Source organism: Hemiscyllium ocellatum, chromosome 7 (genome assembly GCF_020745735.1).
Source record: "Hemiscyllium ocellatum isolate sHemOce1 chromosome 7, sHemOce1.pat.X.cur, whole genome shotgun sequence".
Classification (NCBI taxonomy): domain Eukaryota; kingdom Metazoa; phylum Chordata; class Chondrichthyes; order Orectolobiformes; family Hemiscylliidae; genus Hemiscyllium; species Hemiscyllium ocellatum.
In genome coordinates, this window is record NC_083407.1 from 10,540,126 (window position 1) to 10,558,990 (window position 18,865).

Below are 18,865 nucleotides of genomic sequence, written 5' to 3' on the forward strand. Positions count from 1 at the left end.
CCTGACCTGCTGCGCTTTTCCAGCAACACATTTTCAGCTCTGAAAAATGTAATGACTGATTGAGTGCCTTGTGAAGTCCCAAAGTGCTTTTTACAGTCAATGGTCATAGAAATGGTCATAGAAATGAGGCAGCTAATTTGAACACTGCAAGGTCTCCGTAACATCAAACTCGCAAGATAACCTGAGATTGGCCAAATGATAAATTATCGCCAGGACACCACAGTGAAGTGAACTGTCTTTTTTGGATGGTGATGTGGAGGTACCAGTGTTGGACCGGGGTGGACAAAGCCAGCAGTCACATGACAGTGGGTTACAGTCCAACAGGTTTATTTGAAATCACAAGCTTTTAGACCACTGCCCTTTCATCAGGAAATAAAGGGACAGCACTACGAAAGCTTGTGATTTCAAATAAACCTGTTGGACTATAAACTGGTGTCATGTGACCTCTGCCTTTTTGGATGGTGATGAGGGAACTTTTATACTCAGCTGAGAGAGCAGACAGGACTTTGGCTTAATGTCTAACGCTACAGTCTGACAGTGCAACACTCCCTCAACACTGTACTGAAGAACCTGCCTGGAGTTTGTGCTGATGTTACTGCACTGGGATTTGAACTCACAACCTTCTGACTGGGAGTGCTCCCCACTGAGTCACTGGTAACAACTTGAAGTTATAACCCTGTGATGGCAATGGGAACATTTTAGTCAAAGGGAGTGTGAGTCAAGGAGAGTGATTGAATGCTTCCATTCCCAGATATTCTGATCTGTATCCCTCACAATGCACGACCCCACTGACAGTGGAATTTGCAAGCCCCTGATCATTGCTATCAACACACAGCCTGGTAACTGAGAAGGCTAGGGGATGAATATATAGTGCATGGTTACGTAGAAGATATTTATGAGTGGAATTTTCTAATCACCTTAGATATTTTGCACATGCATTAGTAATTAATTGCACTAAGCAAGATATCTGTTCAAGTCCAGCATTCCCTGGGCTTGCCTGATAAATTGGATTCGGAGATTGCAATGCTCAATTTAGAAATTTTCAGCCTCAGGTGATGAAATGTCTCCAGATTTTCATATCCCTGCATTAGCTTTGGAACCTCTCAATCTTGAGAAGCTCCTCAATTCGTTGAGGTCTGTTTGTTTTTCATTTCTGCACGAATGTTGGCTAGCCCCGGCATTTACGTCCATCCTTAGATGTCCAAGAGGGGAGTTAAGGGTCAACCACATTGCAGTGGGTTTGGAGTCACATGTAGGCCAGACCAAATAAGGATGGCAGTTTCCTTTCATAGAGTCATAGAGATGTACAGCGTGGAAACAGACCCTTCAATCCAACTTGTCCATGCCAACCAGATATTCTAACCTAATCTAGTCCCACTTGCCAGCACTTGGCCCTTATCTCTCTAACCCCTTCCTATTCATATACCCATTCAGATTCCTTTTTAATGTTGTAATTCTACCAGCCTCCACCACTTCCTCTGATAGCTCTTTCCATACAAGCACCACCCTCTGCATGAAAAAGCTGCCTCTTAGGTCCCTTTTATATCTTTCCCCTCTCACACTAAACCTATGCCCTCTAGTTTTGGATTATCCCACCCCAGGGAAAATACCTTGTTTATTTACCCTATCCATGCCCCTCATTATTTTGATAAGACTCGTATAAGGTCACCCGTCAGCCTCCAACGGTCCAAGGGAAAACAGCCCCAGCCTATTCAACCTCTCCCTATAGCTCAAACCCTCCAATCCTGGCAAAATCCTTGTGAATCTTTTCTGAACATTTTCAAGTTTCAGAACAGCCTTCCTATAGGAGAGAGACCAGAATTGTGCACAATATTCCAAAAGTGGCCTAACCAATATCCTGTACAGCTGCAACATGACCTTCGAACTCCTGTACTCAATACTCCCTACCAGTAAGGGCAGGTGTGTGATACATCTTCTTCACTATCCTATCTACCTGTGACTCCACTTTCAAGGAATTATGAAACTGCACTCCAAAGTCTCTTTTGTTCAATAACACTCCTATAGGGCATTAGTGAAGCAGATGGGTTTTCCCCAACAATGATCTCATGGTCATTATTAGACTCTTAAAGCCAGACTTTTATTTTAACAACATCCTTCCTGTAGAAGGGCAACCAGAAGACTACACAATCTTCCAAAAGTGGCTTCAACAATGTCCTGTACAACCCAACCTGATCTCCCAACTCCTGTGCTCAGTGTCAAGACCAATAAAGGCAAGCATACCAAACACCTTCTTCAACACGCTGTCATAACAGGGTTTGAACTCAGGTCTCCAGAACATTACCTGGATCTCTGGATTCACAGCCAAGCGATAATACCATTACACCATTGCCTCCCTGCTTCACTTTTTTCCATTAAGATGATCCTTATAATTCATGATTTGGAGATGCAGGTGTTGAACTGGGGTGTACCAAGTTAAAGCTCACACAACACCAGGTTATAGTCCCACAGGTTTAATTGGAAGCACAACTAGCTTTCGGAGTGACGCTCCTTCATCAGGTGGTCAACGATCTGATGAAGGAGCACCGCTCCGAAAGCTAGTTGTGCTTTCAATTAAACCTGTGGGACTATAACCTGGTGTTGTGTGATTTTTAAACTTATAATTCAGTTCTACAACCAAGCATCAGTCACCTGTTCAATAAACACACCTTTATCTGGGTATTAATTTTTGTTTCCTGAGGCTCATTGGAAATGAAGTGTTTACTCAACTAGGTTAATGCAAGCTGTTCTTGCCTAGATTGCTGGATAGGTCACTAATCTTCCAAAGGCTGCCGTTGCTCTTGCTCCCAACCACCAGTCCTTCTACGTATTGTTTGTTCCTGTACAGTAATTGGTTGCAAAGTGTTTGTTTAGTTGCTGACAGATGTTTGTGATCACAGGGGCCGTGAGGACAGGGCTTGGGCCCAGGAGCCACTGAGTGATGGAACGGAGTGCGAGACAGGTTGTGGCTCTGGGGAAGCTGCTGTGTCAACTCCTGCAGTTTGCAGAGTCAGCACATCTTTGCTGCAGACAGGGATTAGAATGGGGACTGAGCTCCGGGGAAAAGCACAGGATGCAGTCAAAGAGAAGCTAATATGCAGTAAAAAGAGGAGATAGTGAAGCTGTTAGATAAAGAGGAGTTGGAGGCGGTATCTCTGGATCAAAAACATCAGACTACATCATTTGGGCTGAATGGCCTATTTCCTGTGCTGTAAAGACATTATTAAAATTTACTGTTTCATGGAATATGGGTGTGACAGGCAAACCCAGCATTTGTCACCCATCTCGAATTGCCCTTGAACTGACTCTTATAGAGTAACAGCATAGAAACAGACCCTTCGATCCAACTCACCCTCTATGCCCAGACATCTCAATCTAATCTAGTCACATTTACCAAAATATGGTCCATATCCCTCTAAATGCTTCCTATTCATATAGCCATCCAGATGCCTTTTAAATGTTGTAAATGCACCCACCTGCTCCACTTCCTTCGGCAGCTTATTCCATACACACACCTCCCTCTGCATGAAAGAGTTACCCCTCAGATCCTGTCTAAGTCAGGCAGCATGGTTAGCACTACTGCCTCACAGTGCCAGGGACAGGTGACTGTCTGTGTGGAGTTTGTGCATTCTCCATGTGTTTGTGTAGGTTTTCTCTGGGTGTATCGGTTTCCTCCCACAAACCAAAGATGTGCAGGTTCGGTGAATTGGCCATGCTAAATTACCCAGAGTGTTCGGGAATGTGTAGGTTAGTTGCATTAGTCAGGGCTAAATATAGGATATTAGGGGAATGTGTCTGGGTGGGTCACTCTTCAGAGGGTCAGTGTGGACTTGTTGGGCCGAAGGGCCTGTTTCCACACTGTAGCAATTCTATTAAGATAAATCTTTTCCCTCTCACTTTAAACCTATGCCCTCTTGTTTGGACTCCCACACCCCAGGAGGAAGACCTTGTTTACTTACCCTATACATGATTTTATAAACCTGTATATGGTCACCGCTCTGCCTCCGATGCTCCAGAGTCCCAGGCCATTTTCCTGAAAGCTCAAACACTCAAGTCCCAGCAACATCCTTATAAATCTTCTCTGAACCTTCTCTAGTTTAACAACATCCTTCCTGTAGAAGGGCAACCAGAAGACTACACAGTCTTCCAAAAGTGGCTTCAACAATGTCCTGTACAACCGCAACCTGATCTCCCAACTCCTGTGCTCAGTGTCAAGACCAGTAAAGGCAAGTATACCAAACACCTTCTTCACATGCTGTCTATGTTTGCTTCCACTTTCAAGGAACCGTGTACCTGTTATGCTAGGACATATCAGAGAATAGTTAAGAGTCAGCAACATTGCTGTGAGCCTGGAGTCACAGGTACCAGGCCAGGTAAAGATGGCGGACATTAGAGTCAGAGAGACATAGAGATATACATCACGGAAACAGACCCTTTGGCCCAACCCATCCATGCTAAACAGACATCCCAACCCAATCTAGTCTCTCCTGCCAGCACCCGGCCCATATCCCTCCAAACCCTTCCTATTCACATACCCATCCAGATGCCTTTTAAATGTTGCAATTGCACCAGCCTCCACCACTTCTTCTGGCAGCTCATTCCATACACGTACCACCCTCTGCGTGAAAAGATTGCCCGTTAGGTCTCTTTTACATCTTTCTCCTCTCACCCTAAACCTATGCCCTCTATTTCTGGACTCCCCCAGCCCAGGGAAAAGACTTTGTCTACAGTGACATAATTCGGTTACGTTTACAATAGCAATGGGCAGGGATAGATATATACCGCAGGGAAAGAGGGATAACTGGGGGAAAAGCAATTATGATGTGATTAGATAAGATTTAGGATGCATAGGATGGGGAAGGAAACTGCAGGGGATGGACACAGTTGACATATGGAGCTTATTCAAGGAACAGCTGCTACTGGTCCTTAATAAGTATATACCTATCAGGCAGGGAGGTCGTTGTCGAGAGAGGGAGCCATAGTTTACTAAAGAAGTTAAAGCTCTTGTCAAGAGGAAGACGAAGGCTTGTGTGAGGATGAGGTGTGAAGGCTCAGATAAGGGGCTTGAGATTTATGGGTTAGCCAGAAAAAGATCTAAAGAGAAGGCTAAGAAGAGGCAGGAGGGCACATGAGAAGCTGTTGACTGATAGGATCAAGGAAAACCCTAAGGCCTTCTTCCTGATGAAGGGCTCCGGCCCGAAACGTCGATTTTCCTGCTCCTTGGACCTGCCTGACCTGCTGTGCTTTCCCAGCAACACAGTCTCAATTCTGATCTCCAACATCTGCAGTCCTAGTCTGGAAAAGAATAATTTGATTTGGGATAATCAACATGGTTTTGTGAAGGGTAGGCCATGCCTCACTAACCTTATTGAGTTCTTCGAGTAGGTGACGAAACAGGTGGATGAAGGTTAAACGGTTGATGTGGTGTATATGGACTTCAGTAAGGTGTTTGATAAGGTTCCCCACGGTAGGCTATTGCACAAAATACAGAGTTTTGGGATTGAAAGTGATTTAGCGGTTTGGATCAGAAATTGGGTAGCTAAAAGAAGACAGAGGGTGGTAACTGACGGGAAATGTTCATCCTGGAGCTCCGTTACCATGGTGTGCTGCAAGGATCTGTTTTGGGGCCACCGCTATTTGTCATTTTTATAAATGATTTAGATGTGGGTGTAGAGGATGGGTTGGTAAATTTGTGGATGTCACTAAGGTAGGCAGAGTTGTGGATAGTGCCGAAGGATGTTGTGGGTTACAGAGAGACATAGATAAGATGCAGAGCTGGGCGGAGAAGTGGCACATGAGGAAACTAAGACCGTTTTTCATTGGAAAGAAGTAGGTTGGGAGGTGACTTAGTTGAGATTTGTAAGATAATCAGAGGAATATATAGGGTGGACAGTGAGAGCCTTTTTCCTCAGAAGCCTAACACAAAGAGACACAGCTTTAAATTGAGGGGTGATTGATTTCGGACCGATATCAGGGGTAGTTTCTCCACTCAGAGAGTAGTAGGGTGTGGAACAGCCTGCATGCAACAGTAGTAGACTCGTTGATGTTAAGGGCATTTAAATGGGCATTGGACATACATATGGATAATAATGGAATGGTGTAGGTTAGATGGGCATCAGATTAGTTTCACAGTTTGGCACAACATCAAGGGCTGAACAGCCTGTACTGTGCTGTAATGTTCTATGTTCTATGTCCTATTTATCCTATCCAATGTCCCTCATGATTTTATAAACCTGTATGAGGTCACCCCTCAGCCTCCGATGTTCCAGGGAAAGCAGCCCCAACCTATTCAACCTCTCCTTCGAGCTCCAACCCTGGCAACATCCTTGTAAATCTTTTCTTTTAGTGAACCTGATGGGTTTTCACAGCAATCGCTTGAGGTTATCATGGTCACCATTATGGAGGATAGCTTGCAATTCTGGATTTTATTCATTAGACCTTAATTCCAGTGGTAGTATCCTCAATGGGGTTTGACCTCATACTTCCTTGGGCGTCACGGTGGCACAGTGGTTAGCACTGTTGCCTTACAGCGCTGGAGACCCAGGTTCATTTCCCGCCTCAGGCGACTGACTGTGTGGAGGTTGCACATTCTCCCCGTGTCTGTGTGGGTTTCCTCCGGGCGCTCCGGTTTCCTCCCACAGTCCAAAGATGTGCAGGTTAGGTGAATTGGCCATGCTAAATTGCCTGTAGTGTTAGGTGAAGGGGTAAAATATAGAGGAATAAGTCTGGGTGGGTTGCGCTTCAGCGGGTCGGTGTGGATTTGTTGGGCCGAAGGGCCTGTTTCTACACTGTAAGTAATCTAATCCTTACAGCATCTGCTTAAGTTTCTATCCAAGTGACGCTGGATGGCATGGTTGCTCAGTGGTTAACACTGCTGCCTTACAGTACCAGGGAGCTGGTTTTGATTCTAGCCTCTGGTGACTGTCTGTGTGGAGTTTGAACATTCTCCCTATGTCTGCATGGATTTCCTCTGGGTGCTCTGGTTTCCTCCCACAATCCAAAGATGTACAGGTTAGGGTGAATTGGCCATGCTAAATTGCCCATTGTGTTAGGTGCATTAGTCAGGGGTAAATATAGGGTAGGGGGATGGGTTACTCTTTGGAGGGTCAGTGTGGACTTGTTGGGCCAAATGGCCTGTTTCCACACTGGAGGGAATTTAATCTAATTACCAATACACCATGATTATTCACTGTCTCATTTTTGGTTCACTGTCTTTTACTTGTCTGTAACTTTTGCCAATAAATTTTGAAACTGTTTTAAAGAATAATGGGGGGAGGGGCAGGTAGGAATTCCTTCTGGTGTCCTTACCCTGTCGACAATTATTTCTCAACCAATCTCAGTAAAATACATGATGAAGCGACCACATAGCTTTTGGCTTTGATGGGACCTTATTGTGCACAATAGTAGCTGCTGCGGTTTTCCACAACAGTGGGCACACTTCAAAAACAAGCACCACAGTCCAAAACCCCCCCTCAAATGTGCAAATTAAAATCTTTTTTCTCCATTATATTTTGACTAAGTGTTTTGCTATTTCCCCTTTCCTTTTTATCACAGTGGGCTTGCCCTTTGAGAGATGCCTCTGAGTTATTTGGGTTATTGCCAGGAACTGGATACTTAGCTAGGATAACATATGGGGAGCAAAGGTGACAGAATAAAAGGGTGTAGGGTAAAGGGTACAGGGGGGCGAAGACAAGATTCCCTTTGACTTTAGGAATGCATGAAACATAGGAGTAGACCATTCAGCCCATCAAACCTACTCTGTCATTCTAAGTCATGGCTGATTATCTATTCCAACACAATATTCCCATATCCCCTGGTGTCACAGGTAACTATGGATCTATTATTTTCTGTCTTGAACTTATTTAATGACTGAGCACCCACAGCCCTCTGGGGAAGAGGATTCCATAAGACCCACCAGCCTCTTTCTTTCCCCTGGGTGGGGCAGGAATGTCTTAAATGTCTAATGATTGAGGGCCAGACATGAAGAGAGCAAGAAGCACAGGGTGTGAGATAGGTCTTGTGGTGCCTGAGGACAGGAATATAACACAATAGTTTAATCAGTGTTCAGGGGCATGCAATCAGAATGCCACCAGTCCTGCGGTGCCTCTCTGTCAAAAGGACCATAGAACCCTAACAGTGTGGAAAGAAACCATTCAGCCCATCAAGTCTGCACCACCATCCCTCCAAGGAGTACCCTACCCATCACCCTGCATTTATCATAGCTAACCCCCCTTGTCTACACACCCCAGGGCAATCTGGCATGGCCCATTCACCCAACATGGACATCTTTGGATTGTGGGAGGAAATATAAGGACCCTGTGTAAACCCAAACAGACACAGGGAGAACACACAAACTCCACACAGACAGTCACCTGAGGCTGGAATCAAACCCAGGTCCCATGTGCTGTGAGGCAGCAGTGCTAACCACTGAGCCACCCACATTCCTCCTCAGTATGTGACAGTCAAGAGAAGTGTGTTCATGGTTGATTACTGGCCCGCAAATCGTTGCAACGTGCAACAATGGCAAGCAGTAACAGCAGCAAAGAGCATTGCTGAGCCATGTGTGGGAATGACAATGCCCCCCCCCCCCCTCCATCGCTAGCCATGGGTCCAGACTGCAACATGCAGGGAACTCTCTGAGAGATCCGTCACACTAACCAACACCAGGTTGTAATCACAGTAGCTCGCACGGCTGAAGTTGATCTTCCAGTGATGGTCTACAGTTTCAGAAGGGGGTGGAACAAAGGGAAAGTCACCCATTGCAGCAACAAGAACAGAATGTTCCCCTTCACCTTTTAATAGACTAAATCAACGTATAATCTCACAATGCGCCAGAAGCCCTATCTCACACTCTGTGCCTCTTGCACAAAGGTAAACAGGAATAGTGACAAAATCAAACTATTTTAAGCTCTTTGCTTTGTCTGTTTTTAGCCAGATGTGTTAACCCTTCATTAAGCATGCATTTAGAAAAGTAAGACTCTACTCAAACAGTACTGTCAGTAATAGCCATTTCAAACTTTCTTTAAGCCAAATATTGAAGCCATTATAAAGCAATTGATTCTGGGTGGATTAGTGGTTAGCACTGCTGCTGCACAGGGCCAGGGACACTGGGTACAATCCTAGCCTCAAGCGATATCTGTTTGGAGTTTTACATATTCTCCCCGTGTCTGTGTGGGTTTCTTCTGGGTGCTCTGGTTTCTTCCTATAGTCCAGAGACATGCAAGTTAGGTGGATTGGCCACAACTGCAGGGAATAGGGGAGGAGAGTGGGTTTTAGTGGGGTGCCATTTGTAGGGTTGGTCTGACCCCTCTTCAGTCACTTCAGTACCTTGCACAGGGGCTTCAGTGGTGCAGTGTCCATCCCTCCGAACCAGGAGCCCATGTTTAGGTGTGTTGTAACAGGTGATCAGAAAATGTAAACAAATAATCGCAGATGATTATGAGACTTGCTTTTCTGAAACTGTCCTCAGTTACAGCCTCTTTCATTCCACCCTATTGCTTCATGAAGACATTAACTAGACAAGTGAAAGCAGTCAAATTGACTCAAGGACGCCTCCTAGCAGAGCGCTTTAGGGAACATCTCTGGGACACTCGCACCAATCAACCACACCGCCCTGTGGCCCAACATTTTAACTCCCCCTCCCACTCAGCCGAGCACATGGAGGTCCTGGGCCTCCTTCACTGCCGCTCCCTCACCACCAGACGCCTGGAGGAAGAACACCTCATCTTCCGCCTCGGAACACTTCAACCCCAGGGCATCAATGTGGACTTCAACAGTTTCTTCATTCCGCATTTCCCCACCTCACCCCAGTTCCAAACTTCCAGCTCAGCACTGTCACCATGACCTGTCCTACCTGCCTATCTTGCTTTTACCTATCCACTCTACCCTCCTCTCTGACCTATCACCTTCATCCCCACCCCCATTTACCCAATGTACTCTTTGCTACCTTCCCCCACCCTCCTCCCTGACCTATCACCTCCATCCCCACCCCCACTCATCTATTGTACTCTACGCTACTTTCTCCCCACCCCCACCCTCCTCTTATTTATCTCTCCACCCTGCAGGCACCCTGTCTCTATTCCTGATGAAGGGCTTTTGCCCGAAACGTCGATTTCCCTGTTCCTCGGATGCTTCCTGAACTGCTGTGCTTTTCCAGCACCACTCCAATCTAGAACAAGGTATATTGGGCATTAAAATGTATATTTGCAAACAATTGGGCAATCCTCGTTTCACTCCTGTGTGTGTGCCCAATATCCAATGGGACTCTGCTCTTGCTCAATACTAAATATTAAGGCTTTGTTCTCAGCATTTTGTCAGCAGGGAGAAAGTCAGGACTGCAGATGCTGGAGATCAGAATCAAAATGTGTGGTGCTAGAAAAGCACAGTAGGTCAGGCAGCATCCGAGGAGCAGGAGAGTTGATGTTTCAGGCATAAGCCCTTCATCAGGAATCAGATGCTGCCTGACAATCTTGTCAACAGGCTTTATTTGGATAACATCCTTTACGCAAAAACACGCACAATGGTGAGTACACTTCACGTGTACCTGATGGATTAAAAGGTGTGAAATCCTGAGATTGCAAAAAACTTTGCACAAAATGCAAACTCTGTCTTTAATAACATTTTAAGGCAATTTCAGGTCATTTTTGCCATTCACATGCCAGGTTGGCCTCCCAATAAGCTTGATTTGTCAGATTATTTCTTAATAGATTTGCCTAATAAGGTTAGAGCATTAACAATTGTTTGTTTGTGTCAAAAAGGTTTGGGGGGCTGTTGCAGATTCTTTGAAACGAGGACAAAGCACAGAAGCTTGGAATTGTTATAGTCTGCATTGTGGTCTTTTGGGCAAAAGTGAGGACTGCAGATGCTGGAGATCAGAGTCAAGGTTAGAGTGGTGCTGGAAATGCACAGCAGGTCAGACAGCATCCGAGGAGCAGGAGAGTCGATGTTTCGGGCAGGAGCCATTCATCAGGAGAGCATGATTCCTGATGAAGGGCTCCTGCTTGAAATGTTGATTTTCCTGCTCCTTGGATGCTGCCTGACCTGTCGTGCTTTTCCAGCATCACTCTAATCTTGATTGTGGTCATGTGGCCCATCATGCCTGGACTGGCTCCCCACATGAAGAATTGACTCATTGCCATTCTCTACCTTCTCCCTTGAACCCTCAATGTTGGCCTTTCTCAAGTAGCAATTCCCTTTTGAATATCTTGATTGAAGCTGCCTCCACCACACTTTCAGGCAGTACCTTCCAATCAGTGCGTGAAGATAGTTTTAATCATATCACTTTTACACACTTTGCCAATTAGCTAGCGTCTGTGCCCTCTTGTTTTCAAACCTTTCCCATGTGGGAGTAGCTCTCCTCTGTCCACTCTATCGAAACCACTCATGGTTTTGAACATCTCAATCAGATCTCCAGTCAGCATTGTCTTCATCAACTTCTCCATCTTCACAACTGAAGCCCCTTGTCCCTAGAATTGTGTTCAATCCTGGTCGCCACATTACAGGAAGGATGTGGAGGCTTTGGAGAAGGGACAGAAGAGGTTCACCAGGATGCTGCCTGGATTAGAGGGTATGAACTGTAAGGAGAGGCTAGAAAAACTCGGGTTGTTTTCTCTGGAGTGACAGAGGCTGAGGGGAGACCTGATACACATTTATAAAACTGTGAGAGTTAGGGTTGACTGTTAGAATGTTTTTCCCAAAGTTAAAATGTCTAATACCAGAGAGCATGCATTTAAGATGGGAAAGTTCAAAGAAGACGTGAAGGGTAAGTTTTTTACACAGAGTGGGGTAGGAGTCTGGAACATTGCTGCCAGGGGTAGGGGTGAAGGCAGATATGATAGGGGCTTTTAAGGGACTTTCAGATAAGCACAAGATACAAGGAATGGAGGGATGTGGACCAAGGGGAGGCAGAAGGGATTAGTTTAATTTGTTCTTGTGCTGTACTTTTCTATGTTCTAACGGGAATGAATCCAGTGAATCTAAGGGTTGTGTCTCACAGCCAGGATCGCATTCCCTCACCTTAGAATGGAACAGTTGCTTAAAGGAAGCCTTCTACATAAGGTTGTCCTTCACATGTGCTTTACAAACAAAGCCAACGCTCACAACTCTCTCAGAAAGGATTCCATTTCGTCCTGGAGCTCTCATTGTTTTTTGCCAAACCATTTCAGGATGATGACCATGGTGTGAATTCGGGATGGGATGGGACAGGGAACTTTCGTGAATTAGAGCATGGATAAGATGAAGAGAAGTAGTTTTCTTTAGGACGGTGTAAATTTGTGTTCTTTATGACAGAGGGCTGTCGAGGCTGGGTTATCATATATGTCAAAGGCCGAGGTAAACAGGTTTGTAATCAGTAAGGGAATCAAGGATAATGGGGATAAAGCAGAAAGGGGGAGTTGAGGACTATCAGATCAGACATGAATGGTGGAGCCATCTCAAAGTACCTAATTCTGCTCCTCCAACTTATGAGTTGGAGGTGCTGGTGTTGGACTGGGGTGGACAAAGTTAAAGATCACACAACACCAGGTAATAGTCCAACAGGTTTATTTGGAAGCACTAGCTTTCAGAGCACTGCTCCTTCATCCTGTCAACCACCTGTTGTAGGAGCAGCGCTCCAAAAGCTAGTGCTTCCCGATAAACTCCCTGTTGGACCACAACCTGGTATTGTGTGATCTTTAACTACCTCCATCTTATGGTTCTGGTCTCAGGAGGCAATAGTCAGTGCTGTGAAAATGGAGAGTGTGCATGAGCTGGCTGTAAATAGTTAGATGTTGGAGATGAAGGAGAATTATAAACATCTTTCTAGGAGGGAGGAAGTAACTTAAAGCAAGTACAATTAAGTGCAACAGCCTGGAAGTTTCAGATGCCAAAGGAAGACAAACAAAGACCCAATTATGATCACCAGCACTGAATTCCCGCAGGGATTTGTTGGAAAAGAAAATGGTTCTGAAGGGATAAATGTTTATGTTACATTGGCTCCATCCTTTCTACTGATGTCACACACAGTCTGAGGGTGGAGATGAGGAGTTTTACTCTATACTAAGGAGGGGGACATTGTATTTGTACCAACTCCTTCAGGCCCAACTGTGTATGACTGACCAAATGTAGCTGTACTTGTTCCTAATATGGAATAATCTTTCTTGTTATCTATAGCAGTGTCACTTTTGTAGATACTCTATGGTGCTGTATCATCCCCATTAATCACTGAAACCCAGCAAAGACAAAGGAGGATTAGTAACAGGAAACAAGGTCAAACAATCCTTACCCACTATTATGTCCTGGTAGAGCTAACAAATGCAGCAAGGTACACCTGAGAAAATGCCAACAGATTCTGCACCAATTATTTTTATTTTGAGGGATATGGGTATCTTTGGCAAGTCTGCCATTTGTTGCCCATCCCCAGCTTCCTTTGACCTGAGGCCCTTTCTGGGCATTTGCAGTGAGCAGTTAAGAGTCAACCTTATTAGGTCTGGAATTACATGTAGGCAAGACTGGTAAGGATGGCAGATTTCCTTCTTTAAAGGGCATTGCAGAACTGGGTGGGTTTTTCCAACAAGGGATGATAGTTTTATGCTCACTATCACTGAGGATAGGTTAATTATATTGATTAGATTAGGTTAGATTTACGATTGTTACATGTGCCTAGGTACAGTGAAAAGTTTTGTTTTGCGAGCAGTACAGGCAGCTCAAAGTGCGTAAGGGTAATGGAACAGAGCAAGGAATACAATGCCATGGCTGCAGAGAAGGTGCACAAAGGGTGAGCTCAACATTCAATTTGAAATTTGAGAGGGCTAATAACAGCAGAGAAGGAGTTGTTTTTGAATCTGTTGGTACATGTGTTTAAATTTTTATATCTTCTGTCTGATGGAAGAGATTATAATTGGGTTGGGAGGAGTCTTTAATGATGTTGGCTGTGCTGCAGCAAGAAGTGTAGATGGAGTCAACAGATGGAAGGTTGGCTTCCGTGGTGGACTGGGCTGTGTTAATTACAACTCTGTAATCTCTTGTGGTCTTGAGTGGATCCGTTGCCATGCCAAGTCGTGATACATCCAGATAGGATGCTTTCTATGGTGTATCCATACAAATTGATCAGAGTCTTTATGGACATGCCGAATTCCCAAATTTGTTAAATGAATTGAAATTCAATCAGTTGGATTTGAACCATGTTCTTGGAGAATTACCACAGACTCCGTATTACTAGTCTGGTGGCACTATCCACACGATTTATCTGCTCTTTTTAAATTTGATAATCTCTTAAGAAATACTATCAGTGGCTACATTGGTCTACTCTCTTGATTTCCACAGGTAATGCTTTACAGAATTATACCAGAACCTTAAAAAATCTCCACCACGATCAGACCCTGCATGTCTCAATTCCCAACACAGATGTGATTGCACTGGAGGGGATTCAGAGGAGATTCACCACAGTGTTGCCTGAGATGGAGTATTCCTGCTCTTAATAGAGACTAGATAGGCTGGGGTTGTTTTCTTTAGAACAAGGAAGCTGAGGGAGTTTCGGATTGAGGTGTACAAAGTTCTGAGGGGTATAAACACGGTAGATGGGGAGAAATATTTCTCCTTAATAGAGATGACAATAACCAAGAGGTGGAGGTGCTGGTGGTAGACTGGGGTGGTAAAGGTTAGAGTTAGGGTTAGCTACCTGATGAAGGGGCAGTGCTCCGAAAGCTAGTACTTCCAAATAAACCTGTTGGATTATAGAACAAAGAACAGGCATGAACAGGCTCTTCAGCCCTCCAAGTATAACCTGGTGTTGTGTGATTTTAACAATAACCTTGAGGCACAATGTTAAGGAGCAGGATTTTTTACATGGTCACCATAACATATTATGACCCCAGCTTCTTAATACAAATTTAATTAAGTGAATTTCATTGACCCATTCATTGTGACGTTTGGCCTTGTGTATTGAAATTATTAGTCTAGTGAATTATCATCAGAGTGCTCCCATTTTATAGAAATGTATAAAATTATGAAGGGAGCAGATAAGACAGAAGCAGGGAAGTTGTTTCCACTGACAGGTGAGACTAGAACCCGGGGGGGGGGGGTATAGCCTCAGAATAAGGGGGAGCAGGTTTAGGACTGAATTGAGGAGGAACGTCTTCACCCAAAGGGTTGTGAATCTGTGGAACTCTCTGCCCAGGGAAGCAGTCGAGGCTACCTCGCTGAATGTTTTTAAGGCAAAGATAGATTTTTGAACAGTCAAGGAATTTAGGGTTACTGTGAGCGGGCGGATAAGTGGAGCAGAGTCTGTGAAAAGATCAGCCATGATCTTATGCCCAGCCTAGGAACACTTTGAAGTGTTTGATAATATTAAAGACATTGTGCAGCTGCATTGCTGTTGGCTTTATATTGTTATGTAAACCAGTGCATGTGACACTTTGCTCGCCATAACTTATTTAGTAAGAGTCTAAGATTAAATCAGAGAGAGGTATTCCATACGTTAAATTCTTCAGTTCTGGTCACCGGACTCAAAACGTTAACTTCTTGTTTTTCTTGTTTCATCATTTTAGAGTCATAGACCTTTTATAGCAGAGTGAAAGCCCACTGCCTCTACACTGGTCATCAAGCATCTATCCATTCTAATCCCATTCTCCAGCACTTGGCCTATAGTCCTGTATGCTATGAAATTGTTTGATAGATTGATGGTTACCAATGGTGTATAAGGTTATGGGGATAGTGTTTATGGGGAAAAAAAGAAGCCGGAGTAGTCCATTCAAGCCTCTCTATCATTTAATATGATCATGACTGATCAGCCAATTCAGTCCCCTGTTCCAGCGTTTGCTCCACATCCTTTGACCCCTTTAATCCTAAGAACTTTATCCAACTCGAAAACTTAAATTGGAGTTTTTGGTCAATCTTGATTGCATCGAAAGGCAGAGACACTCAACTCGACTCACACAGTTGCTACAGGAGCAGGTCAACGGCTAGGAGTCCTGCAGTGAGTAACTCACCTCCTGACTCCCCAATGCCTGTCCACCATCTACATTGCCCAAGTCAGGAGTGTGATGGAATACTCCCCACTTGCCTGGATGGGTGCAGCTCCAGCAACACTCAAGAAAGTTAACACTATTCAGGACAAAGCAGCCCACTTGGTCGGCATCACAAGGGGACATAAATTAAGGTGAAGGGTGGAAGGTATGGGGGGATGTCAGGGGTAGGTTCTTTACCCAGAGAGTGGTGGGGGCATGGAATGCGCTGCCTGTGGGAGTGGCAGAGTCAGAATCATTGGTGACCTTTAAGCAGCAATTGGATAGATACATAGATAGGTGCTTAATCTAGGATAAATGTTCGGCACAACATCGTGGACCGAAGGGCCTGTTCTGTGCTGTATTGTTCTATGTTCTATGTTCACATTCACAAGCATTCACTCCTTCGACCACTGACGATCAGTGGCAGCAATGTGTAAGATTAACTGCAGAAATTCATCAAAGATTCACCAGCACTTTCCAAACCCATGACCTTTATCATCTAGAAGGACAAAGGCAGCAGATACATGGGAACACAACCACCCACGAGTTCCCCTCAAGCCCCTTCAGGAAATATATCGCCATCCCTTCAATCAAAATCCTGGAATTCTCTCCCTAAGAACCTACAGCACATGGACTGCAGTGATTCAAAAAGGCAGCTCACCAAGGGCCACCTCTTAAGGGCATCTAGGGACGGGCAATAGATGCTGGCCCAGCCAGCAATGTCCACATCTTATTAGCAAATAGAAAAAAATAGCAGACTCATTGTCCTGTATGGTATGTTTCTACTCCTCAGTCTTATGCTCTGGGCCTGACATGTTTGATGGCCAGTGATTGTTTCAAATGGAGGAGCAGGCTGAATGACTTACTCCTGCTCCTATGCTCCTTGTTGTCCCTAGACTGATTGATTGTCACGTGTGTCGCAGTATAGTGAAAAGCTTTGTTTGCCAGCAGTCCTGGTAGATCACAGCAAGCAGGGGTGTACAGATCAGAAAGACTTAGACGGAGGCATACAGGTATCCTCTGTTATGAAACCTTTGTAAGCCGAAATGGCGTAAAGTGAAGAACCATTAATTGAAATGGGAAAAATCTCGCTTTGTATCATAAAAGCGAAAATCCACTTGGGATTTCTTTCAGTTAGTGAAAACAGGTACTAATGTAGGTCTTTCGTAAAAGTGAAGTTGGATAAAGTAAACTTTTGAAAAGCAAAGAAATACCTCTACAGCCTACATTGCACAGGGTGTGCTCTAAGAGAGAGCAGCGTTAACAAGATCTGCATTATTTGAGACGAGAGAGTCCATTCATGTTGCCTGATCTGAATCCCTGTACCTTTTGTCTCCCTATGTTTTTGTTTTATTTTTTACTCCAGATGATCGCGGACAACATGAAGAGGAAATGCAAGTGCCACGGCACGTCTGGGAGCTGCCAGCTGAAAACGTGCTGGCAGGTGACCCCCGACTTCAGGACGGTGGGCACCCTGCTGAAGCGCAAGTTCTACAACGCCACGCTGATCAAAGCCCACAACCGCAACACCGGGCAGGTGGAGCAAAGCCACCCGCACCCCCACCACCCTCACAGCCACCCCCACCCACACCACCATCCGCACCGAAGGAAATCCAACGCCGGAGAGCTGGTCTTCTTCGAGGAATCCCCCAACTTCTGCGAGAGCGAGCCCGGCCTGGACTCAGCGGGTACGCGGGGCCGGATCTGCAACAAGACCAGCCCCGGTCTGGACAACTGCGAGAGCCTGTGCTGCGGCCGGGGCCACAACATCCTGCGGCAGACGCGCAGGGAGAGGTGCAACTGCAAGTTCCACTGGTGCTGCTATGTGGCCTGTGAAGAATGCCGAGTGACAGAGTGGGTCAGTGTGTGTAAATAAAGGACCGCACACTTGTCACAGGAGCTAGGAACTCCAGAGAGAGAGAGAGAGAGAGAGAGAGAGATAATAAAACAAACAACAGAACTGGGAACATTTCGACTCAAAAAGGGAGGGCACAGTTCAGCCAAAGAAGCGATTGGCACCGACATTTCTGCACTGCTTTGGAAGTTTGCCATCCTTTGACAAGGGCAAACCTCCTTCCTTCCCTCCTTCCCCACCTCCACCCCTTTCCCATCCCTTCTTCCACTGAGGCAGAGCCACTTCCTTCGGAGTTTCCTGGGAGTCCCTGCCCGAGTGCACCCTGCCCTGCGTTCTATTCCCTCTCGAGGTGACTTGAACATTAGTCAGACTCGGAGGATGCTTGTGAAATCAACAGGCTCAGGAACGTCTTCAAAGACTTTGCCAACTGAAGTTGTGTGGAGAAGTTGGTCGGGGTGAGGTGGGGTGAGGTGGGATGGGGTGGGCGTGTGGGGTGAGTGTGTGGGGTGGGTGGGTGGGGGAGCGTGGGTGGGGGAGGGCGAACAACTGCAATGAAAAGGCAGGGAATAAGATAGCTAATGAACAAATGTGTAATTATTTGTAATAGTGTGTTCATTGTTTAATTTCCTATTGCTGTTGTCTAATGTATTATAAGTTATTTTAATATAACAGATAATTGTGTTCGTGTTCAGTGCTAATATTAAACTTAAATTCAAAGCAACAAGCCCTTGTGAACCGTCATGAGTTCGTGTTGGGAGCTGAACAGAGCACCAAAGGGGACTGACTTCACCGAATCACAGTTTGAAACGTTGATTTTCCTGCTCCTCGAATGCTGCCTGACCTGCTGTGCTTTTCCTGCACCATTCTGACCTTGACTCTGATCTCCAGCATCTACAGTATTCACTTCCGCCTTAACAGAATAGTTTTAGCTCAGAAAGAGCGCATTCAGCACCATCATGCCTGGAGAGGTCTATAACCCAGTGCCAATCTCCTATCTTCTCCCCTTTACCCATACATTCTCTCTATACAA

General features: G+C 45.3%; 1 protein-coding gene across 1 annotated transcript in view; it reads left to right on the forward strand.

Annotated features, from left to right (window-relative positions):
• Nucleotides 1-18,286, forward strand: part of LOC132817381 (protein Wnt-10a-like) — a 78,940-nt gene extending 60,654 nt beyond the window's left edge. The window contains exon 4 of the mRNA XM_060827802.1: nucleotides 17,347-18,286. Within this exon, the coding sequence (XP_060683785.1) occupies nucleotides 17,347-17,856 (510 nt within the window). The 3' untranslated portion in view covers nucleotides 17,857-18,286. The remainder of the gene's footprint in view (nucleotides 1-17,346) is intronic.
• Nucleotides 18,287-18,865: the final 579 nt, after the last annotated feature.